The sequence below is a fragment of the Schistocerca americana genome, chromosome 8 (assembly GCF_021461395.2).
Source record: "Schistocerca americana isolate TAMUIC-IGC-003095 chromosome 8, iqSchAmer2.1, whole genome shotgun sequence".
In the NCBI taxonomy this organism is placed as follows: Eukaryota; Metazoa; Arthropoda; class Insecta; order Orthoptera; family Acrididae; genus Schistocerca; species Schistocerca americana.
In genome coordinates this window covers 123,237,198-123,263,099 of record NC_060126.1, presented here as the reverse complement: position 1 = coordinate 123,263,099, position 25,902 = coordinate 123,237,198, and the positions used below count along the sequence as shown (strand labels likewise).

General features: G+C 40.4%; 1 protein-coding gene across 1 annotated transcript in view; it reads right to left on the bottom strand.

Moving 5' to 3' along the window:
- Positions 1–25,902, bottom strand: part of LOC124545615 (protein HIRA-like) — a 322,322-nt gene that overhangs the window by 96,616 nt on the left and 199,804 nt on the right. The window contains 2 exon segments of the mRNA XM_047124563.1: positions 8,083–8,376; positions 20,086–20,381. Coding sequence (XP_046980519.1) covers positions 8,083–8,376; positions 20,086–20,381 — 590 coding nt within the window.

Here is a 25,902-nt window from a genome sequence, read left to right as displayed (position 1 = left end):
AAACACTGGAACCAAAACCTCTGTGTCAGTAAATAAAGTAAAAGAAAAAGGTTGAAGAATGTAAACATTATGCCATGTATTCTTTCTGTTTGCTGCTATCTCAATTAAATCCTGTACGCCTAATAAACTACGAAACTAGAGTGAGGCAACGGCAAACGCGGAAGGATATACATATCATGTCATGTTTATATTTGTATTATTCTTATGCTGAACAGTGATAGAGTCAGAAATGAACCTTGGCAACTGACTAGATTTTTAAATCTAAGATGACTCTAATTGCTGTGCAGAATGTAATGTACTAAAGAGGCATCTGAAAAGATTTTCAAATGGAGAAAATTTTTCGCTAAACTCTCGTTCAGAACATCTTCTATCATATGCAGTCTATTATTTGGTACTTGTTGATCATTATCAAAGAAAGTGGCAGTGTAAGTAACAACAAATAGTAGTCTCTTGCCATTGTTTCCATTATGAGACAATTCATCTCTTTTTTTTATTGTAGGCCACGGTAGTGAGTCATGCCGCGAGCGGTGACAGGTCGTAAACACTCATTATCAGACTGCGACAAACAATGCATGACACAGTACAATAATGCATTTTCAGCTTAGAGTGGCGTAAACACCTATAACAAAGAGAACGGCACTTGTCAGATCAAAGCAAAATAAGCAATCGATTCAATCCAGATGGAGCACATGTAAAAGGGAGGGTACCCTTATAAATACGGGCGGAACGCCTGACACATAACAATGGCTACTTGTTAAAGCTTAACTGTTAAGCTTACGACTCGAACCAAACTACTGTAGCTGTATCTTCACCCATTCAACTGATATTGTGTCTCATGTTAAAACGGACGAACTTTGCTTCAATTTGGAGGTGCAGTCTAAAACTTTTCTCTCCCCTTGAATATCGAGCCCCAAATTTCAGGTGTGGCTTAGATTTGGGAAATTTTCTTTTGTCCTTCATTTCGAGTTTCATTTTTCAGGTGCGGCTTAGATTCGAGTAAATACGGTATATTGAAGTTGTGGTGAATGACAAGAGTGACAGTACTAGTATAGTGGCAAAAGTGTAGACAGCATTATCATAGCATTTATATTGTAACATCACTCGGAGTCACACTTAGATATTAATCCCTGCTTGAGTTTTCTTTATTAGTATCAACTATGGGCGTCCCAAGATGAAACAGAGAGACAAAATGGAATGAACCGACAAACTGAAAATAAATTGTGTGTGAAAAAGTTTATTTTCACAGTAATAATTGTAATAAGCATCACTGAATTCTGACAAAGATAGTAAGTCTTGAATAAATTGTGAATATATGCAAATGTTCAATTTGGCTCCCAGGGAAAGTTTTCTTATGTCATACAGTTATTGGTTGTAAATTTGTTTTCTCAGAGACAATGTAGTCCAAATGTCTGAGTTGTTGATGTATAAATGTGTGTGTGAATTTTTCTAAATGTGATGAAGGACACTGTCCAATAGTTTAATTTCCTTTTAATAAGCCTATTTCTTGTTTTATGACATGGTCAGTATCCTTGAAGATCTCTTCACAATGGTTCTGTGGAATGAAAAATAATCTAATTGTATCCTGAATCAAGAAGATGCAGTCGTATTGGGGTCTCGATGAACTTCAAAACAATACTTTACTCTTACTCTCACAGGCAAGAGATAATTAAAGATACACTAAAAATTTTCTAAAGTCCAGGAAAAGTTTTCAGATACCCAGAACATACTAACTGAAACTGATGAGTTGTTAATGAGAAATTGTTTCTGGAATTGCACTGATTAATTTGGAAGTGGAAGTGACTTCTTTTGTCAAACAAAAATTTCCAAAGTCTTGAGTCTTCTATTAACACACCTGATTTGACAATTGGATCCAAGAAAATTACCACAGATAAAAGACATTGGTGGATTTGAGTACCTGCAGAGTACCCTTAATTTGGTATCTGCATGAAAGACATAGTCATTTCATATAAATTAGTGAATACATTAAAATTTAATTATTTTAAAAATCTGAATAAATGAGTTGAAACTACAATGAGAACTATGTCAGGGTCACACACTACAGGACATGTCCTATAATCCTACAAAGCATTAATGGTTTAGCCACATTTGATATTTTCAGATTAAATCTAAGGGGAAGAGATAATTCATTTATTTATTATTTATTATTTACACATCAAGTTCCATGGGAGCAAATCTCCAAGATCATGGAAAAGTCTCTACATGAAATTACAACATAAAAGTAATAACAGATAAAAACAAAATGTTTATGAAACCGAAAAAAGTCATTCCATAAGTTTAAGTAAACGCAGTCAACAATAAAACAAGAATCAGCTTAATTTTTCAAGGAACTCCTTGACAGAGTATATTCTAGTGTTGATGGACTGTTGGTCTCAGTACTGTATGTAGTATTTTACCTGATAAAAAATCCCTAATTACAACTGAGGCCACACAGGCTCTTGTTAAAATGGCGTCCAGTTTGTTAGCAATTCATTCAAAAAATTTGTAGTGTGGGAAAGGCTGAAGCACATGTGTTGTTGTTGTGTTGTGGTCTTCAGTCCTGAAACTGGTTTGATGCAGCTCTCCATGCTACTCTATCCTGTGCAAGTTTCTTCATCTCCCAGTACCTACTGCAGCCTACATCCTTCTGAATCTGCTTAGTGTATTCATCTCTTGGTCTCTCTCTATGATTTTTACCCTCCACGCTGCCCTCCAGTACCAAATTGGTGATCCCTTGATGCCTCAGAACATGTCCTACCAACCTATCCCTTCTTCTGGTCACGTTGTGCCACAAACTCCTCTTATCCCCAGTTCTATTCAATACCTCCTCATTAGTTATGTGAACTACCTATCTAATCTTCAGCATTCTTCTGTAGCATCACATTTCTAATGTCGTCTTGTACAGACTATTTATTGACCATGTTTCACTTCCATACATGGCTACACTCCATACAAATACTTTCAGAAACAACTTCCTGACACTTACATCTATACTCCATGTTACGAAATTTCTCTTCTTCAGAAACGCTTTCCTTGCCATTGCCAGTCTACATTTTATATCCTCTCTACTTCGACCGTCATCAGTTATTTTGCTCCCCAAAAAGCAAAACTCCTTTACTACTTTAAGTGTCTCATTTCCTAATCTAATTCCCTCAGCATCACCTGACTTAATTCGACTACATTCCATTACCCTCATTTTGCTTTTGTTGATATTCATCTTATATTCTCCTTTCAAGACACTGTCCATTCCGTTCAACTGCTTGTCCAGGTTCTTTGCTGTCTCTGACAGAATTACAATGTCATCGGCGAACCTCAAAGTTTTTATTTCTTCTCCATGGATTTTAATACCTACTCCAAATTTTTCTTTCTTTCCTTAACTACTTGCTCAATATACAGATTGAATAACATCGGGGAAAGGCTACAACCCTGTGTCACTCCCTTCCAAATGACTGCTTCCTTTCATGTCCCTAGACTCTTACAATTGCCATCTGGTTTTTGTACAAATTGTAAATAGCCTTTCGCTCCCTGTATTTTACCCCTGCCACCTTCAGAATTTAAAAGGTAGTATTCCAGTCAACATTGTCAAAAGCTTTCTCTAAGTCTACAAATGCTAGAAATGTAGGTTTGCCTTTCCTTAATCTAGCTTCTAAGATGAGTCGTAGGGTCAGTATTGCCTCACACGTTCCAACTTTTCTACAGAATCCAAACTGATCTTCCCCGAGGCCAGCTTCTACCAGTTTTTCCATTCGTCTGTAAAGAATTCACATTAGTATTTTGCAGCTGTGGCTTATTAAACTGAGAGTTCGGTAATTTTCACATCTGTCAACACCTGCTTTCTTTGGGATTGGAATTACTACATTCTTCTTGAAGTCTGAGGGAATTTCGCCTGTCTCATACATCTTACTCACCAGATGGTAGAGTTTTGTTAGGCCTGGCTCTCCCAAGGCTGTCAGTAGTTCTAATGGAATGTTGTCTACTCCCGGGGCCTTGTTTCGACTTAGGTCTTTCAGTGCTCTGTCAAACTCTTCACGCAGTATCATATCTCCCATTTCATCTTCATCTACCACCTCTTCCATTCCCATAATATTGTCCTCAAGAACATCGCCCCTTTATAGACCCTTTATATACTCCTTTCACCTTTCTGCTTTCCCTTCTTATCTTAGAACTGGGTTTCCATCTGAGCTCTTGATATTCATACAAATGGTTATCTTTTCTGCAAAGGTCTCTGTAATTTTCCTGTAGGCAGTATGTATCTTACCCCTTTTAAGATAAGCCTCTACATCCTTACATTTGTCCGCTAGCCATCCATGCTTAGCCATTTTGCACTTCCTGTCGATCTCATTTCTGAGACGTTTGTATTCCTTTTTGCCTACTTCACTTACTGCATTTTTGTATTTTCTCCTTTCATCAAGTAAATTCAATATTTTTTCTGTTACCCAAGGATTTCTACTAGCCCTCATCTTTTTACCTACTGGATCCTCTGCTGCCTTTACTATTTCATTCCTCAAAGCTACCCATTCTTCTTCTACTGTATTTCTTTCCCCATTGTTGTCAATTGTTCCATCTGAAGCACATGTTCATTTCAAAAATTCATCTATACCCAAACATGGCAGAGTTGAGATGCCTACGTCGCACTTGTTGCTTGGACAAACATATTTGAGGGCTCAGACTGTACCTGAATTTTGGAAGATCTTTGAACAAGCTTCTTCATTTGAGTACAAGATTAGCAGCTGAAAGTTTATGGATGAATATTGATAAGATTCTGAAAATGGCCAGATGACACAGAAAGATGGAGGAACAAGGTTTTAAATTGTAAGACATTTCGAAGGGCAGATGTGGCCTCTGGGCACAATTTATTGGTGATGAGCTGTAGTTTAAAACTGAAGAAACTGCAAAAAGATAGGAATACTCTGAAAGAACCTGAGATTGTAAAGAGTTTCAGAGGAAGCATTAGAGAATGACTGAGAAGATGGGGGGAAAGGAACAGAATAGAATAGAACAAGAATGGATAGCTTTGAGAGATGAAATAGTGAAAGCAGCAGAGGATCAAGTAGGTAAAAAGACAAGTGCTAGCAGAAGTCCTTGGGTAAAACGAGAGATATTGAATTTACTTGATGAATGAAGACAATATAAAAATGCAGTACATGAAGCAGGCAAAAGAGAATACAAATGTCTAAAAACTGAGACTGACAGGAAATGCAAAATGGCTAAGCAGGAACTTTTGCAGAAAAGGGAACTACCTGTGTTACTATCAAGACATCAGATGGAAAACCAGACCTAAGCAAAGATGGGAAAGCAGAAAGGTGGAAGGAGTATATGGAGAGTCAATAGACAGGAAATACACTTGAGGGTAACATTTTGGAAATGGATGAGGATCTTGAGGAAGGTGAGAAGGAAGATATAATACTGCATGAAGAATGTCACAGAGTACTGAAAGTCCTAAGCCAAAACAAGGCCCCGAGAGTAGACAACATTCTGTTAGAACTAGTGAAAACTCAGGGAGAGCCAGCCATGACTAACCTCTTCCATCTGGTGAGCAAGATGTATGAGACAAGCAAAATACTCTCAGACTTCAGACTTGAAGAAGAATATAATATTTCTAATTCCAAAGAAAGCAGGTGCTGACAGGTGAGAAACTATCAGATTAATAAGTCACGGCTGCAAAATACTAACATGAATTCTTTATAGAAGATTGGGAAAACTGATAGAAGCTGAACTAGGGGAAGCTCAGTTTTGATTCCATAGAAATGTAGAAAGATGTGAGGCAACACTGATCTTACAACTTCTCATAGAAGACAGGTTAAGGAAAGACAAACCTACATTTATAGCATCTGTAGAGTTACAGAAAGCTTTTGACAATTTTGACTGGAATATTCTCTTTCAAACTCTTAAGGTGGCAGGCATAAAATACAGGGAGCAGAAGGCTCTTTACAATTTGTACAGAAATCAGATAGCAGTTGTAAGAGTTGAGATGCGTTAAAGGGAAGCCGTTACAAGTGGAATGTGTGTGTGATAAAGTACGATATTTTGCTGTCTCAACTCTTTACTTGAGGTTTACATGGCAATTACATAGAGTGAGGCACCATGAGGCTACCATAATAGTGATACAGTCATTTAGTTGCCCTATGATATTGTGCGTGATCAACTCAGGCAGCCAGTACAGGTGCACACCTGCATGGCACGGACAGTGTGAGGTTATCAATCAGCTCTTGAGGGATATTTGACCATTCTTCCACGAGTGCAATATCCAGCTCTGCAACCATTGTGGGAGGTGCTGATGTGGCTGCAATGTGTCTGCCAAATGCATCCTAGACACGCTCAATTGTGCTGAAATCCAGTGAAAAAGCTAGCCACTCCATTTGTTCAATTACCTCAGCTTCAAGCACATTTTCCACCAGTGCAGCTCTGTATGAAGAGTGTTATCATCCACCAAAAGGAACCCATCTCCCATGGCACCTGTGTAGGGCACAACAGAAGGTCGCAGGATCTCGTATCTATACCCCTGAGCAGTCAAAGCACCATTCTGAACAGCATAGAGGTCCGTACATCCACCAATACTGACTCCTGCCCACACTATTCGTCAACCACCATGATATGGTGATGTTTCCTGCACAGAAACAGAATTGTTCTGAATTCCACATTCTCTCCAGATAAGGGAATGGTGTTGTCTGGCTGAACACAAAATCTTAGACTCATCTGTGAAAAGTAAGACTCCAATCCTGATGTTCCTTCACTCAGTTTCTGTGGGCTAGCTGGTGTCATGGTTTTAATGGGACACACACCATAGGCCTCCATGCATACAGGCCACATTCCCGAAGGCGATTTCATCTTGTTGCTGCCTGGAGGGTGCATTGCAGTTGAGGTGCATTCAGCCTCCTGTCTCGACGAGCTGTTAACCAGAGATAATTGTCATCTCTTGTTGATGTTACCCATGGATGACCTTGGCCTTGCCTTCTTTTAATGGTTCCTGTTGTCTGAAATTGTGTCCAGGTCCTAGATATTACACTCTGGGACACTCAAATGCCTGCAGCCACCTCTCTCTGTGTCTGTCCCACTTCCATCCGTCCTATGGCTCTCCCTGAATCCAACTACTTGTGTAATTCGTTTGGTAGAGTAAACACAAGTCAACACCAATCCCATCTGCAGTAGCTTTACGTTATTACCACTATCTCAGTGATCGTAATATTGTTGAAAGAGATTTGCCTTCTGCAGCGGAGTGTGTGCTAATATGAAACTTCCTGGCAGATTAAAACTGTGTGCCGGACTGAGACTCGAACTCGGGAACTTTGCCTTTCGTGACAAGTGCTCTACCATCTGAGCTACCCAAGCACGATTCATGCCCCATCCTCACAGCTTCAGTTCTGCCAGTATCCCGTCTCCTACCTCCCAAACTTCACAGAAGCTCTCCTGCAAACCTTGCAGAATTAGCACTCCAGGAATGCTTCTGTAGTTCAGAGGTAGAGCACTTGCCCATGAAAGCCAAAGGACCCAAGTTTGATTCTCAATCCAGCACACAGTTTTAATCTGCCATAAAGTTTCGTAATGTTGTTGTCTCCACCCCGTAGAACCGACAGAAAGATGTTGAACCATTTTAGTTCATTCTGCCAATGACAATACTTCAGAACCCAGACATCTCAACTGATTCCCTAATTCTGTTGACCAGTGTATTTGAAGGAGTGAGTCACGTATGTAAGTGAATATAGTGCTACAGAAGAATGCCAAAGGTTAGATGCTTCGATCATTTGCTAGTGGTCATGCATGCATGATGTGTGCTTTCTTGTCAGGATATGAGATGTTTCCTTTGCTGAAAAGGGCTTTGTCCAAAAGCTATTAATGTGTAACAGGGTTTTCATTGTGTCTGCCTGCAGCTCAACAGGTCATCTTTATGGTAAGTAGCAATCTATCATTTTCCTAATATTACTGATATTCCAACCTAGAGTTGCCATTGTTTAACACATAAATTGCAAGGTGATAACCAAGAACCAACTGCAAATTTTCTAAGATAGCTTGGATACAATTACAGTCAAGAAGAAAGGAAAGAGTACACACAACTTGCTGGAGATATTTTTTCATTTATTAACTTACATTTCTGCATTGCTTGTTGAGCGATGCTTGTTGTCAGTTACTCCGATAACTACTTGGGTTCCAGCTAGGCTATTATCTGCCTGAACACCTTTGACAGGTTTACTTCCAGCAGGGCTTGGTGTGCCATCACAAGATTTGCTAGAACCAGGAGTTCCTCCACTGCTACTAACATTTGGCCGCACCACATCATCCCGTTTTTCAATCATAATACGACTTTTGGTCTCAGAGGCACTGCTAAATGTTGGCTGGTGTGCACTACCAGTAATTGCCAACCCAAAAGGGCGAGGCACATCCCTGTGAGGAAAATACAAAAAATTTATATTAATAACAATATCACTGAAAATTCGAAAGTAAATCATTGTGATAATATAACATATGATTACTAGCAGCAGCAGCAACACCACATGTATCAATGGCAACAAGAAAACTGACATACATATTTATACATCTACATCTACATCCATAGTTCACAAGCCACCTGATGGTGTGTGGCAGAGGGTACCTTGAGTACCTCTATCAGTTCTCCCTTCTATTCCAGTCTCGTGTTGTTCGTGGGAAGCAAGATTGTCGGTATGCCTCTGTGTGGGCTCTAATCTCTCTCATTTTATCCTCATGGTCTCTTCATGAGGTATATGTAGGAGGGAGCAATATACTGCTTGACTTCTCGGTGAAAATGTTCTCGAAATTTCAACAAAAGCCCGTACCGAACTACTGAGCGTCTCTCTTGCAGAGTCTTCCACTGGAGTTTATCTATCATCTCCGTAATGCTTTCATGATTGCTAAATGATCCTGTAATGAAGCGCACTGCTCTCTGTTGGATCTTCTCTATCTCTTCTATCAACCCTATCTGGTATGGATCCCACACCAGTGAGCAGTATTCAAGCAGTGGGTGAACAAGTGTACTGTAACCTACTCCCTTCGTTTTCGGACTGCATTTCCTTAGGATTCTTCCACTGAATCTCAGTCTGGCATCTGCTTTACTGACGATTAATTTTATATGGTCATTCCATTTTAAATCATTCCTAATGCCTACTCCCAGATAATTTACGGAATTAACTGCTTCCAATTGCTGAGCTGCTATATTGTAGCTAAATGATAAATGATCTTTCTATGTATTCACAGCACATTCCACTTGTCTACATTGAGATTCAATTGCCATTCCCCACACCATGCATCAATTCGTTGCAGATCCTCCTGCATTTCAGTACAATTTTTCATTGTTGCGACCTCTCGATATACTACAGCACCATCCACAAAAAGCCTCACTGAACTTCTGATGTTATCAACAAGGTCATTTATATATATTGTGAATAGCAATGGTCCTACGACATTCCCCTGCGGCATACCTGAAATCACTCTTACTTCGGAGGACTTCTCTCCATTGAGAATGACATGCTGCGTTCTGTTACCTAGGAACTCTTCAATCCAATCACACAATTTGTCTGATAGTCCATATGCTCTTACTTTGTTCATTAAATGACTGTGGGAAACTGTATCAAATGCCTTGCGGAAGTCAAGAAACACAGCATCTTCCTGGGAGCGCATGTCTATGGCCCTATGAGTCTCGTGGACAAATAGCGCGAGCTGGGTTTCACACAATCGTCTTTTTGAAACCCTTGCTGATTCCTACAGAGTAGATTTCCAGTCTCCAGAAAAGTCATTATACTCGAACATAATATGTGTTCCAAAATTCTACAACTGATCGATGTAAGAAATATAGGTCTATAGTTCTGCACGTCTGTTCGACGTCCCTTCTTGAAAACGGGGATGACCTGTGCCCTTTTCCAATCCTTTGGAACGCTACACTCTTCTAGAGACCTACGATACACCGCTGCAAGAAGGGGGGCAAGTTCCTTCACGTACTCTGTGTAAAATCGAACTGATATCCCATCAGGTCCCGCGGCCCTTCCTCTTTTGAGCGATCTTAATTGTTTTTCTATCCCTCTGTCATCTATTTCAATATCTACCATTTTGTCATCTGTGCGACAATCTGGAGAAGGTTGGTTGTTGGTTGGTTGTTTTGGGGAAGGAGACCAGACAGCGAGGTCATCGGTCTCATCGGATTAGGGAAGGACGAGGAAGGAAGTCAGCCGTGCCCTTTGAAAGGAATCATCCTGGCATTTGCCTGGAGCGATTTAGGGAAATCACTGAAAACCGAAATCAGGATGGCCGGACACGGGATTGAACCGTCGTCCTCCCGAATGCGAGTCCAGTGTCTGGAGAAGGAACTAGAGTACAGTATTCCTCTGTGAAACAGCTTTGGAGAAAGACACTTAGTATTTCAGCCTTTAGTCTGTCATCCTCTGCTTCAGTACCATTTTGGTCACAGAGTGTCTGGACATTTTGTTTTGATCCACTTACCGCTTTGACATAAGACCAAAATTTCTTAGGATTTTCTGCCAAGTCAGAACATAGAACTTTGCTTTCAAATTCGTTGAACACCTCTCACATAGCCCTCCTCACACTACATTTTGCTTCACACAATTTTTGTTCGTATGCAAGGCTTTGGCTATGTTTATGTTTACTGTGAAGTTCCCTTTGCTTCCGAAGCAGTTTTCTATCTCATTTGTTGTACCACTGTGGCTCTTTTCCATCTCTTAAAGTCTTGCTTGGCACATACTCATCTAATGCATATTGTACGATGGTTTTGAACTTTGTCCACTGATCCTCAACACTATCTGTACATGAGATAATACTTTTGTGGAGCCATCAAGTACTCTGAAATCTGTTTTTTGTCACTTTCACCACACAGAAAAATTTAGCTACCTTTTTTAATATTTCTATTTATGGCTGAAATAACTGATGCTGTAACTGCTTTATGATCACTGATTCCCTGTTCTGCATTAACTGTTTCAAATAGTTCAGGTCTGTTTGTCACCAGAAGGTCTAACATGTTATTGCGAGTCGATTCTCTGTTTAACTGCTCAAGGTAGTTTTCAGATAATGCACTTAAAAAAATTTCACTGGATTCTTTGTCCCTGCCACCTGTTATAAATGTTTGAGTCTCCCAGTCTATATCTGGTAAATTAAAATCTCCACCCAGAACTATAACATGGTCGGGAAATCTACTCTAAATACTTTTCAAATTTTCCTTCAGGTGTTCTGCCACAACAGCTGCTGAGCCAGGGGGCCTATAAAGACATCCAATTACCATGTTTGAGTGCTTTAACCGTGATCTTCACCCAAATTATTTCACATTTTGGATCCCTGTCAATTTCCTTTGCTACTATTGCACTTTTTATCGCTATAAACACGCCTCCCCCTTCACTGTCCAGCCTGTCTCTGTGATATACATTCCAATCTGAGTTTAAAATTTCATTGCTGTTTACATCTGGTTTCAGCCAACTTTCCATCCCTAGCACTATGTGGGCATTGTAACCATTTATTAATGAGAGCAGTTCTGGGATCTTTCTATAGGCCCTCCTGCAGTTTACTATTACCACATTAATATTGTCATTCCCTGTGTGTAGTGCATGCCTGACCTATTCAGGGGGACCCTACATTTCCACACCCGATAGTGGAGGTCAAGAAATTTGCACCCCAGATCTCAGGAGAATCGTCTCAGCCTCTGGTTTAAGCCTTCCAATCAGCTCCAAAGTGGAGGACCGTGATCGGTTCTGGGAACGACACTACAATTCCACACCATGAGCGAGACTTTCCACCTTCACCAACTCTGCCAACTGCCTGTATGAACTCAGGATGAACTCTGGACCCAGACAGCAGAACTCATTTCTGTCAACATGAGCAACAGTTTGCAGTCAGGTGCACCAACTGCTCTCTATTACCGCCGGCAGGGCCTCCTCCACATCTCGGATGAGACCCCCACCGGCAAGCAGACAGAGTGAACACTGGCCTTCTTCCCCGATCTTTCTGCTATTTCCCTAGGGGCTACATCTCCCACCTAACATTGGAGCTCCCAATCGCTAATAAACCCCCCCCCCCCCCCCCCCCCCCCCCCCCCCCCCCCGTGTGCCTGTTCAGACCTTGCTGAAGGAGCGGCCACATATCCTCTCACTGGCACAGCCAGCCTCCACATTGACCCTCCGCGTCAAGCAACGCGAATGCCATTGAACCCGCCACTCTCCTTGGGGAGAGGGTGGCCCAACCGGGTCCAGTACCCGCGAAGATGTCTCGAAAGCAGGGACCATGGGTGAAGCATGTAACACCTGGTGTGTGCCATGTGACGCACCAGATTCCCCATTGCCGCTACACTCTGAGGCAGCAGCCTGAAGACAGCTGACCATGGCCATCAGAATGTTCAGCTGTTCGCAAACAGTGGCCAGCTCCTCCTGCATCCGTACACAGCAGTCACACATCCTGTCCATCCTAAGAAATCAACAATTTACTGTAGAGAGTTAAGTAATCAACTTTTAACTAGACTGCTAATTCACTAATGGCGGCTGATAGCTGACTAAACTGTGGTTACTAGACACTTCTTGTTGGAAACAATGAAAATAAGCACTAACTGTCTCTGGACTCTATTCAAAACAAACACAAAATCTATGGAACACTATTACTAGTACTCGAAAATTAAAGCTTCCTAAAAGTAAAAACACGTGAAAAAAGAAGTGACAAGTACAAAAAACACAGTTAATACTTAAATTTATGTAGCTTGGTGCACCAAAAAATACACATGCACAACTATTTAGGGTATATAAACATTCAGTAGTCCAGACTACAAACAAATGTTGGAAGACTAAGCCCAATGAAGCACCTTTTCAGATACTTCATGCAGACTCAATACCACTAGGGAAACATGAATTAGGGCACGTATTTACAATGTGGCTTATTGTCTGTACATCACCAAAGACACACATCCTATCAGTGCAAACACGCCATTTGACCATGGTGTATTTGCACATACCTTCTCCAGTTTGAAATGTATAAAGCTTTACCCAACACCTTTCCAGAATGATGAAAGCCTGGAACTTTAAAAGTTGAGTTGCCAATAAGCTCATGACTCCCGGTTTTCACGGCTCACCACTTACATTTCCATTTAGCATCACAGTTCAACCCAGTGGAGAGCATTTGGATTTCTATTTCATATGCTGGTCTTCTGGATTTGAGGCATTTCCTATGCGGCAAGAGTAAAACTTTGTGAAGGGGGACTGATTCATTTTTAGACTTGCTTGCAAAGATTGTACAGAGCCACCTTTCAACAAAAGCAGACAACACAGATGTTCGATAGTATTCGTAGCCAGCACTGAGTCACTAACGGTTTTCATAGAATCATTCAAGTAATCATCATCTTAATTTCACATGTGCGCTGCAGAACCACACTCATGTGCAATATTCTACTGCAGAGTACAGGGTTTATAAAAAAAAATAATCATCTGATTTGGCACACCTATATTTCTGAACTAATAAATGTATACAATGGTTTTTCTATTTTTGAAGAACAGGAGACTCAAAAGTCCCCCCCAATACCTTTTCATAGGTGTAGGTGTTCAATATGGCCCCCCTTGATATGCACGGCACATGGAAATGTGGTATTCAAACTGTTCCCACACTGCAACAAGCATGTTTGAGTTACAGCTTCCCCAGCTTCTGTTATGCGATGTCTCCGTTCTTTCATTGTTGTTGGTAATGGAGGCACATAAATAGAGTTTTTTATAAGCCCCCACAAGAAATAATTACATACAGTCAGATCTGGTGACCTTGGAGGCCAGTAATGTATGGCTGAATCATTTCCTCCAGTGCAATCGATCCATTGTTCAGTAATCCTTTGATTTAAAAACTCCCCCACTTCCTGATGACAGTGTGGCGGTTTCCCATCATGTTGGTAAATGAAGTCGTTCGAATCAGTCTCCAACTGTGGGAAAAGAAAGTTCTAAAGAATATCAAGATATATGCTTCCTGTAACAGTGTTCTTGGCAAAGAGAAATGGACCATACGCCTTTTCTCATGAAACTGCATGAAACACATTAGATTTTGGAAAGCCCTCTCATGTTGTACAGCCTCATGTGGTTGTTCTGTAACCCATATTTTCACATTACAATGGTTCACCTTTCCATTTAAATGGAATGTTGCCCCATCACTAAACACTAAACGTGGAAGAAAACTGTCATCCTCCATCTTGCCCAGAACGAAATTACAGAACACCACACGTTGTTGTTTGCCACTTTCCCGAAGAACTTGCCGTAGCTCAATTTTGTATGGTTTCATGTGTAAATGTCGACGCAACACATGCCAGATGCACAGCAGGAGCATGTTGAGCTGTTGAGTTGCACAGCGAACAGGTTTCTGTGGACTCCTTGTGAAATTATGGCAGAGGTGTTTGATGTCTGTTTCAGGCACTCAGGGTTGGTGCAGGGATTTGCCTTTACACAAACAACCTGTTTCTCAGAATTGTTCATGCCATTGTCTAATGCTCTGTGTTGTAGGAGGATCCACACCATACCTAGTACGAAAGTCACACTGAACAGTTATTACTTGCATTGTGCAAAATGTAGAACACAAAATGCTTTCTGTTGTCTTGTCACCATTTTTACTAGAACTGAAGTGGGTGCACGCTGCTGCTACCTAGTGGGAACCATGTAAAACTCGAGAGTATGCTCATTCCAACAGTACATTGTTCACACACAAATAACATAATAGTTATGATTTTTTAAAATGCACCCTATATGTCAATCCAAGACATGCTCCACGGACAACTGACATGTTTGCTTCCCATATACTACCTACCAACTTCCTCGCCAAGTTCACTCATCTTTGTACTTTCTTAGCTGTGTTGGAAAGCTGTTTATGCTATGTCAGAGTTCTGTCTAATGGGATGCCATGGTAAGTTGGCATATTACTGTGATTGGCAATGCCATAGGGCCAAACTGTGGGTTGATCTTTGCTGCTGCTAAATGATTAGAGAGGTGGAAAAGATTTACTTTTGTTTTAGAAACCTTAGTCTGTCATCACATCCTGCATACTGGAGTTCTGGCAGGTCTGCTGTTACATACTGAATAAGGCCAGAGCAAGAACAGAGCCTTGAGGTGAGCCATCATTTGAGTACACATTGTCTGCTCTTCTTTTTAACTTGGCATACTTCACACTGCTCATTTTTGAACATGTTCCTTAAGAGGTTACTTAGTCTTATAAGGTATAGTTATCAGAAATTTCAATATTATACCAGTACGCCACATCATGTCATAAGCTGCTGACATGTGAATGAAAACTATCCTGGTCTTTAATTTCTGGTACCTAGTTTCTGTGTGAGTAGACAAGGAGAGCACTTGTTCACAGCAGCTTCTACAAGGTGTAATCTATCTTGTTCAGTTGGTACCACATAATTAATTTGGTTTGTATTCTGTCTAATATAACGTTTTCCAGGAATTTGTAACCACAGCTAAATACAAATGTGCTCTGAAGCAGTTCCTTCTTTCCCGGTAATTTTGATAACAATAACTTAAGTGCTCTTAAATTTTGATGGTAATGTTCCTTTGTGAAGAATTACATTAAAAAGGTAGGACTGTTGTGCACCAGAATTCCTGAGTAAAGCCCATCTGCACCTGCTTTTCTACATTTCATGTCAGTAAGGACAGTCCTCTGTTCAGTGGTCATAAATTGAGATGAGAATTTTGCACTAGATTCTAGAGATTTCTTGACCTCAGTAAGTTCTCTGTTTACTTGTTGAACACATGTTTTATCTGCTGGAACCTTGGAAACTCTCACTCAATGACTGGCAATTATTTGTGTTATGGGACAGGTCTTCTCCCAGCTCCCGAATCAGTGTCCCAGCTTTTCCACTGGAATGTGTGAAATCATTCTTCGTGCCAGTTTTCTCTGCTTTGATCAGTCACAGAATTCATTGAATTTGTGGCTGTTTCTTGCTCTCCACCTCCTTTGAATGTATCTCTTTGGATGTACCCTTTACAGCACTCTCTATGTAGGTGTTAAAACTATTAAAACATAAAACTGAATGAAAGGTTATGAGGGAAGCAGGTAACATGTAGGCAAAACTCAGAAACCACTGAAGACATCTCTACCACACTTTGTACATATATAACTCACCATCTTGGGGAAAATATTTTAGGTACAAGATCCCTTACCCAAGCAGCACTACAAGGGGGCAGGGAAGTGGGATGCTGGAAGTGTGTAAAAATTACCAACTTTAATATTGATTTCACAGTTTTCAGAGTTGCTAAGCTCAAAGACATTTCCCTCTTAGGTGTGTGAGCAGAAATGGAAAGGGAGTGACAAATATTTTAGGTAATCAAGTTTTGTCTTGAATTAATTTTACAATAAATTTGTAAAGGGCTTAATTTTATAGTTTGTGTATTGTATTTATACTTTTAAAAACAAATAAATACAGTAGGTTTGTTTTATGCTGTACAATAATTTAATTCCTTTTTCTATCTGACATAAGGCTGAGGTAAATAAGTAACTGGGAACAGCAGACAATCAGCTAAAACACAATAAAGGATGATGGACAACTAATATTCACCATAATGTACAGGGCACATAATTTGTAAATATTAGATGAGGGAAGATAGGGTAGCAGAAGCAGTTAGTATTTGTGTAAGAAACATCTCACAATATCTGTATTCATCAGCTACATAATGTGACACAGCAAACATGCTTGTCATTATTATAATGGAAATTACTCAGAAAAATGAGTGTGTACATCACTAGCCAGTGATAGTCATCTAGGCAAAAGTGTGGGAGAAGATGAAAGGACAGTATAGAGCAGTGTTGAAATATCGGAGGGGGGAGACAGATGGGTTTTAGTGACAGCAGTGAAACAAGCCCAAAATAGAAGAGGGAGGGAGGGAGGGAGGGAGGGAGGGAGGGAGGGAGGGAGGGAGGGAGGGAGGGAGGGAGGGAGGGAGGGAGGGAGGGATGAGTGCAGAAGTGAAAAATGGTGAGGGGGGCAAAGGTAAGGGTGAATGGAAAAGTGAATGAGATAGAAATGTCCAAGGGTGGAGTTTTAGGTCAGGGAGTTTGCTGGAACAGATGTGTGGGACAGATAGTTACAAACTGATAGTTAAGATGTATATGATATGTTTTGTATTTTGGCTGTTGACATTGTAGTGACACATGGATGATGGTTTGGGATAAGAAGTGGAATACAGTGGTGGGACTAGGATATTAAATAGGTTGGGTGAGTGGTGGAAGCCACAATTTTGTGGCAGGTGTGTGTGTGGGGGGGGAGGGGGGTTGCTGTATGAAGGGAGTACTTTGATACTAAGTATCTGTTAACCCCATCCTCAGCTATGACAGCTGGCATATGTATTTAGTAAGTCAGAATGAGGCAGAATGGGTGTTTAAACACAGACCAAATTAATGTATATATGGTACAATTGCCAATAATACTAATTTTACAAGCATCACCATGAACTTCTATCCAAATTAGCCACATATCATCAGCACTTCATTTATACAGGCAAAAAAATGTATATACAAAGATTTAGCAACAGAAACAGATACTGTGAACCTTCCCGAAAGTTCCACACAGCTTCAGACAACATTAATGTGTGGTATGCTAAAACATCGCAAGGACATATATCATACAAAATAGAAATTCTGTTCATATTATCCTTCTTAATACAACTGAAAGCAATGACATCTCAGTTTCAGCCACCAATCACCTTTACATTACTAAAAGCAAACCAAATTTTCATCCATGAATAACAGCTATATTAATATAGTCGACGTAACATCATAAGAAGTTATGATATTATATACTGTAAACAGTTGCGTGCCACCAGTGAACATAACTGTATGACGAGGAACTATCCTTCAAGACACCTTTGACTTTTATGCACTAAGTGTTGGCCTAAAATATTCCCTGCAGGATGCCAGCTACATAATGTGGGATTGCATTGTGCATGTGTTCATTAAAACTAACGTTGCAATAACAATTAAGATCACTTTTGTTAATACAGCTAACAATGTCCCTTTCTTTCTTTACTGACTGAACATCTAACTGTTATTTCCCAAAAACACATAAAATACTTCTTATCAAGAAACTTCAAATAAGCACTGGTACTGTACTAATGGTGACTGGCGAATAATTTTATGGATACAGTAAATCATTGTACAGTTTCAAACCTTGTGCATTACAGCTACAAAATCATCCCTGGCAAAATCAGAGTGAACAGGAAAATTAATCCATTACAGTCCAGAGAATGGTCATCTGAATCAAACAAACCACTATTTATTACATTTACTGTTGATGCCCAACACCTGTCAAATACACACCACCTCTCATTGTTTCCCCCTCATATTACAATCCTCTCTCTTCCTAACATTGTATTCTCCCTTGTCACTTTCTCATTTACTAAGTTCTACGTTTTATGATTAATCCAGTCTTTCACCACAGACATACATGCAAGCATGTGACCACAAACACAAATGCACATGCTCTCTCTCTCTATTCATTCACTCCCTCTCCCTTTTGCACTGATAACTGATAGTTTATTTTGGCACTTCTGCAAATGTAATCTCTCTTTCTTCGCATTTCATTTATTCAACTAGCTCATTTATCTTTCCCTGTATAATGCATTATCTGGAAGGTTAAACGGAGCATTATCACGGAGGAGTAAATTCCATTTCTAAACAACTGGTGTCAAACATTGAAGAAGACTGACACAAAGAACCCTAGATATAATGCAACAAAAGGTCTTCTTCAGAAATCAATAAGATGCAGCCATAGATGTTTTAAAACTTGCCAGGAGGTCAGCAATTGACGACTGTCTGAATACCAGGCATTGTTAACTCTTTGACATTACACAGGGTACACCACATGGAGATGAACTGCCAAAGGTTCAAAACTTGCCTTTATCTTCTTGAATATTTATATTTCAAACAAGCTAAACACACAATCCAGAAAGTTCACTTACACAGATGACTCAGCCAAAGTTGCACAACATGAATCATTTGAGGCCTCCAAAGACATTTTGATCTCCAACTTAAAGCTGCTAAGCAACTACTTTCATAAATGGAGACTGCAGCTTAACACAACTAAGACAGAAGTATCATGCTTCCACCTTTGTAATGGTCACAAGAAGAGAGCCTAACATTAACTCTGAAGGTGAAAGTCTCAACCGTGACAACTACCGTGGACAGAATGCTTACTTAGAAGGAGCACCTGACAAAGACCATAGGTAAAAGAAGGGCAAGAGTTAAAATGATTAATAAACTGTGTGGCATCTATTTGGGCTCCTAGGTAAATATGCTTTGCACATTAGAAGTTGGGCTCATCTATTCGGAGGTGAAATACTGTGCCCCTGCAATGATTATCTGCTCACATACGAACAAGATTGGTGTGGCACCAAATGACATTATCCACACTATCAGCAGCACAGTACAATCAGCTCCTACTGCATCACTGCCCTCCTTGAGCCATATACGACTACCAGAGATATGGCGTAAAAATGCTTTCCTTAGAGAGTACCATAAAATTAGCAGTATCCCTCAGCTGTTCATACATACTGAAATTGCTGGCCTGACTCACAGAACACTGATATCAAGAAAATAGGCACTATCCACTGCTAAGGAACTGACACACTCAAACTTTGATGTTCACAATGTCTGGAAATAACACTGGAAAGAGCACTGACGACCAAAATGCCAAAGTTCCTCAGTGACATTCACTGTCCAAATTAAACATTCCCTCCCCCCACCCCCTCCCCTTCTCACCCCATCTGGTAAGTCTCCCATGACCCAAGGTTCTGAGTGACTTTTCTGTACTCTCCTCACTTCCTAAACCTCACAAATCTTTTTTCTTCATCACTCTTCCTTTCCCCTCAACCTTTCTGCCAGAAGAAAGAGCCACTGGCTCCAAAAGCTTGCATATTTCTTTAACCTTCATATACGTTTTCTCCTGCTGCTCCTTGGTAAGTAGGTTTTTTATCTGTACAATTACATTATATTTACAACACAAAACATGACTGATGTGAAGTTAATAGGCACTAGTGCAGGCCCCCAATCAAACTCAATTTAAAATGAACACAATACACATACAACACACAAATACAATTTAAAATTACAGAAACATTAATCAAGGCTCACCCAGCATCTGGTGCAGGAGGTACGTACATAGGTGTTATTCTTCTCTTTCCATCTGAAGTACGAGTCTCTATCTGTTTATTGATGGGGCCCTTAAGAGGTGTTGAAGGCTGGGATACAGAAGCAGCTGGCCGTTCCAGTGATCCGTTAGTCTGCCCAGCGTCTGCTGCCGCTTTCTCTGCTGCAGCTTTTTCTGCCTTCTCCCGGACAGCAAGCAACTCTGGTGTCTCCACCACACATGCACCTGCACCACCGGCAGCTGATAGTGACTTGCCATACATGCGCTCATAAAGCATTGTCTGTTTCAATTATGACAGTTTCAATATTAGTATCAGGATTTTAAGACGTTACAAATAATGTCATGAACAGTTGCTCCACACTGGCTCCCTTAACACTGTTCACAAGAGTACTTACAAAATATTATCAGCTACAGCTGCACTAACATGTTATCAAAATGCAGAAAAAACAAAAACTGCAATCAAGACCACGCTTGGTTTAAATCAAATGAAGCACTGTTTATGTCCATACACACATGTCACAGTTGCGTGGTTGTTTGACAGTTTTACTTATGTTTAATGACACAAATCTCATATCTACTTGTGGTGCTATCGATTTGGTCTGCACCAGTTAAGGAAACAAATCGAGAAATTTATCTTTCAAAATTAAGCAGAGGTTTGACTATGGAAAATGCAAAGTGCTCACAACATAAATATTAAATTAAAACAGGATTTCTAATTGAAAATTTTCAATGCCAGTGGCAGCAATATTGAAGAGCAGGTTGGGTTACTGTAGACACAATGTTAACAAGAGAAACACAAAATGGAAGAGAACAAGAGCCTGGGAAGTGGGATAGACTCATTTAAGAACAACATATTCTGTGCTCAAATTTCAACCAGATTCTCAACTAGAATGACCTCCATGCCAATGAGCACGAATTCTGAAAACTTCAGTCACTTGTAACTCAGATTGAGCTTCTCTCCCATGACATTTTGAAAGCCACAGATAAAAGCTATCAAGCAGAGGTATTTCTTGACTTGCAAGAAGCATTTGCCTCATCACCACAACAAAGACTGTTAATGAAAGTATGACCTCCCCCCACACACACACACACAAAATAGTTGGATGAAATGGTTGACATTCATAAGCATCTGGAAATCACCCTGACTACAGTCAATCGGCAGTTGCTGAGAATTGGTGGAGGCCTCCCGAGAGTGACCTGTGACATCTGTACCAGAGGTACCTCATGTACTATTCTCTCCCATGAACCCTGTCTCCTCTGCAGAAAGTATGGGATCTGTCATTAACCATTCACTTTACTGAGAGAGGTGTGTCAATGGTAGATCTAGGCATCTTCTACAGGGTGGATGAGGACCAGGGAGGACTCAGTCCGAGCTGATGTCTTTCACTGAAACTGATCCAGAGGGACTCACTTCACATGTTTTAGGAAAATCTGTTTTGTGTGGTGGCAAGATGAGGTGAACACAAAAGGGTAGGAGGTCTATTAATCGTCAGCAGTTGAAATGTACAGCAAATGATGGTAGGAAAATTGCAGCAAGGGACACGAAAGGACACCAGGTGCACTCAGTGTGTATACCTGCAGGCCACATTCAACATGTTGAAGAGGCTACTCAAGCAGCCAGTGAGGGAACAGTGTGCAAGCAACTGCATATTGTGGCATAAGTTGGAACAAAGATGCCTTTCATCTGGGCTCCGAGGCCACTCTTGGGTCATTCCACCAACTGGCAGAGATAGTTCAGGAGATCAGCCTTGAGCATGGAGTTTCAATGACTTTTGTCACAATCTGCAGCAATGTCCCCCAGTATACAAGAAACTCAAATCCAGCAAGATAGAAACCGAAGCGGCATGTGAGATTGTTTGGGCAAGACCCAGTATCAGGGGTGGGAATAAAATGATAAATGGATGCTTTTATTGCCCACCAGACTCATCTCCTGATATAAACAAAAACTTTATAGAAAATCTTAGTTCAATTGTACATAAGTTCCCCAATCATAGCATAATCATCAGGGGAGACTTTAATCATCCAACAATTAAGTAGGACAATTATAGTTTTGTTGGCTGTTGGTGATATACGACATTCTGTGAAGCATTACTAAATGCCTTCTCTGAAAACTGCCTGGAACACATAGTTAAGATCACCACTCATGATGGAAATATATTGAATGTAATGGCAACAAATAGAGCTGACCTCTTTGAGGATGTCCACATCAAAACTAGTATCAGTGACCATGACACAGTTGTGGCAACAATGATTAGGAAAGTATGCTCAGTAGACTAGATAAAAAATCAGTAGTGACATCTCACAATGGTGAACCTTAAACTTTCAGCATAGGTAAAGAGCAAATCTGGCTCAAGTTTAAAAGAATAGTTGACCATGCACTGGACAGATAAGTACCCAATAGAACAGTTCATAGTGGGAGGGAATCTCCATGGGATACAGTCACTGTAAAAGAACTTCTAACGAAACAGAGATCACTGCATCATAGGTGTGAAACAAATCGTAGGGCTATAGGGAGAGAGATAATGAGTGAAACGAGTTTGACTGTCAAGAGAGCAATCTGTGATGCCTTCAATGACTACCTTAGCAGATTACTGTCAAGTGATCTTTCACAGAACCCAAAGAAATTCTGGTCATATGTAAAAGCTGTTATTGCACCAAAGTTAGTGTCCAGACCCTAGTGAATGAGACATGAAGTGAAATTGAGGATGTTGTTGTTGTTGTGGTCTTCAGTCCTGAGACTGGTTTGATGCAGCTCTCCATGCTGCTCTATCCTGTGCAAGCTTTTTCATCTCCCAGTACCTACTGCAACCTACATCCTTCTGAATCTGCTTAGTGTATTCATCTCTTGGTCTCCCTCTACGATTTTTACCCTCCATGCTCCTTTCCAATACTAAATTGGTGATCCCTTGATGCCTCAGAACATGTCCTACCAACCAATCCCTTCTTCTAGTCAAGTTGTGCCACAAACTTCTCTTCTCCCCAATCCTATTCAATACTTCCTCATTAGTTATGTGATCTACCCATCTAATCTTCAGCATTCTTCTGTAGCACCACATTTCGAAAGCTACTATTCTCTTCTTGTCCAAACTATTTATCGTCCATGTTTCACTTCCATACATGGCTACACTCCATACGAATACTTTCAGAAATGACTTCCTGACACTTAAATCTATACTGGATGTTAACAAATTTCTCTTCTTCAGAAACGCTTTCCTTGCCATTGCCAGCCTACATTTTATATCCTCTCTACTTCGACCATCATCAGTTATTTTGCTCCCCAAATAGCAAAACTCCTTTAATACTTTAAGTGCCTCATTACCTAATCTAATTCCCTCAGCATCACCCGACTTAATTAGACTACATTCCATTATTCTTGTTTTGCTTTTGTTGATGTTCATCTTATATCCTCCTGTCAAGACACTGTCCATTCCATTCAACTGTTCTTCCAAGTCCTTTGCTGTCTCTGCCAGAATTACAATGTCATCGGCGAACCTCAAAGTTTTTATTTCTACTCCATGAATTTTAATACCTACTCTGAATTTTTCTTTTGTTTCCTTTACTGCCTGCTCAATATACAGATTGAACAACATCGGGGAGAGGCTACAACCCTGTCTCACTCCTTTCCCAACCCCTGCTTCCCTTTCATGCCCCTCGACTCTTATAACTGCCATCTGGTTTCTGTACAAATTGTAAATAGCCTTTCGCTCCCTGTATTTTACCCCTGCCACCTTTAGAATTTGAAAGAGAGTATTCCAGTCAACATTGTCAAAAGCTTTCTCTAAGTCTACAAATGCTAGAAACGTAGGTTTGCCTTTCCTTAATCTTTCTTCTAAGATAAGTCGTAAGGTCAGTATTGCCTCACGTGTTCCAGTGTTTTTACGGAATCCAAACTGATCTTCCCCGAGGTTGGCTTCTACTAGTTTTTCCATTCGTCTGTAAAGAATTCGTGTTAGTATTTTGCAGCTGTGACTTATTAAGCTGATAGTTCGGTAATTTTCACACCTGTCAACACCTGCTTTCTTTGGGATTGGAATTATTATATTCTTCTTGAAGTCTGTGGGTATTTCGCCTGTTTCATACATCTTGCTCACCAGATGGTAGAGTTTTGTCAGGACTGGCTCTCCCACAGCCGTCAGTAGTTCCAATGGAATATTGTCTACTCCGGGGGCCTTGTTTCGACTCAGGTCTTTCAGTGCTCTGTGAAACTCTTCACGCAGTATCATATCTCCCATTTCATCTTCATCTACATCCTCTTCCATTTCCATAATATTGTCCTCAAGTACATCACCATTGTATAGACACTATATATACTCCTTCCACCTTTCTGCTTTCCCTTCTTTGCTTAGAACTGGATTTCCATCTGAGCTCTTGATATTCATACAAGTCGTTCTCTTATCTCCAAAGGTCTCTTTAATTTTCCTGTAGGCGGTATCTATCTTACCCCTAGTGAGATAGGCCTCTACATCCTTACATTTGTCCTCTAGCCATCCCTGCTTAGCCATTTTGCACTTCCTGTCGATCTCATTTTTGAGACGTTTGTATTCCTTTTTGCCTGTTTCACTTACTGCATTTTTATATTTTCTCCTTTCATCAATTAAATTCAATATTTCTTCTGTTACCCAAGGATTTCTACTAGCCCTCGTCTTTTTACCTACTTGATCCACTGCTGCCTTCACTACTTCATCCCTCAAAGCTACCCATTCTTCTTCTACTGTATTTATTTCCCCCATTCCTGTCAATTGCTCCCTTATGCTCTCCCTGAATCTCTGTACAACCTCTGGTTCTTTCAGTTTATCCAGGTCCCATCTCCTTAAATTCCCACCTTTTTGCAGTTTCTTCAGTTTTAATCTACAGGTCATAACCAATAGATTGTGGTCAGAGTCCACATCTGCCCCTGGAAATGTGTTACATTTTAAAACCTGGTTCCTAAATCTCTGTCTTACCATTATATAATCTATCTGATACCTTTTAGTATCTCCAGGGTTCTTCCATGTATACAACCTTCTTTCATGATTCTTAAACCAAGTGTTAGCTATGATTATGTTGTGCTCTGTGCAAAATTCTACCAGGCGGCTTCCTCTTTCATTTCTGTCCCCCAATCCATATTCACCTACTATGTTTCCTTCTCTCCCTTTTCCTACACTCGAATTCCAGTCACCCATGACTATTAAATTTTCGTCTCCCTTCACAATCTGAATAATTTCTTTTATTTCATCATACATTTCTTCAATTTCTTCGTCATCTGCAGAGCTAGTTGGCATATAAACTTGTACTACTGTAGTAGGTGTGGGCTTCGTATCTATCTTGGCCACAATAATGCGTTCACTATGTTGTTTGTAGTAGCTTACCCGCATTCCAATTTTCCTATTCATTATTAAACCTACTCCTGCATTACCCCTATTTGATTTTGTGTTTATAACCCTGTAGTCACCTGACCAGAAGTCTTGTTCCTCCTGCCACCAAACTTCACTAATTCCCACTATATCTAACTTCAACCTATCCATTTCCCTTTTTAAATTTTCTAACCTACCTGCCCGATTAAGGGATCTGACATTCCACGCTCCGATCCGTAGAACGCCAGTTTTCTTTCTCCTGATAACGACATCCTCTTGAGTAGTCCCCGCCCGGAGATCCGAATGGGGGACTATTTTACCTCCAGAATATTTTACCCAAGAGGACGCCATCATCATGTAATCATACAGTAAAGCTGCATACCCTCGGGAAAAATTACGGCTGTAGTTTCCCCTTGCTTTCAGCCGTTAGCAGTACCAGCACAGCAAGGCCGTTTTGGTTAATGTTAC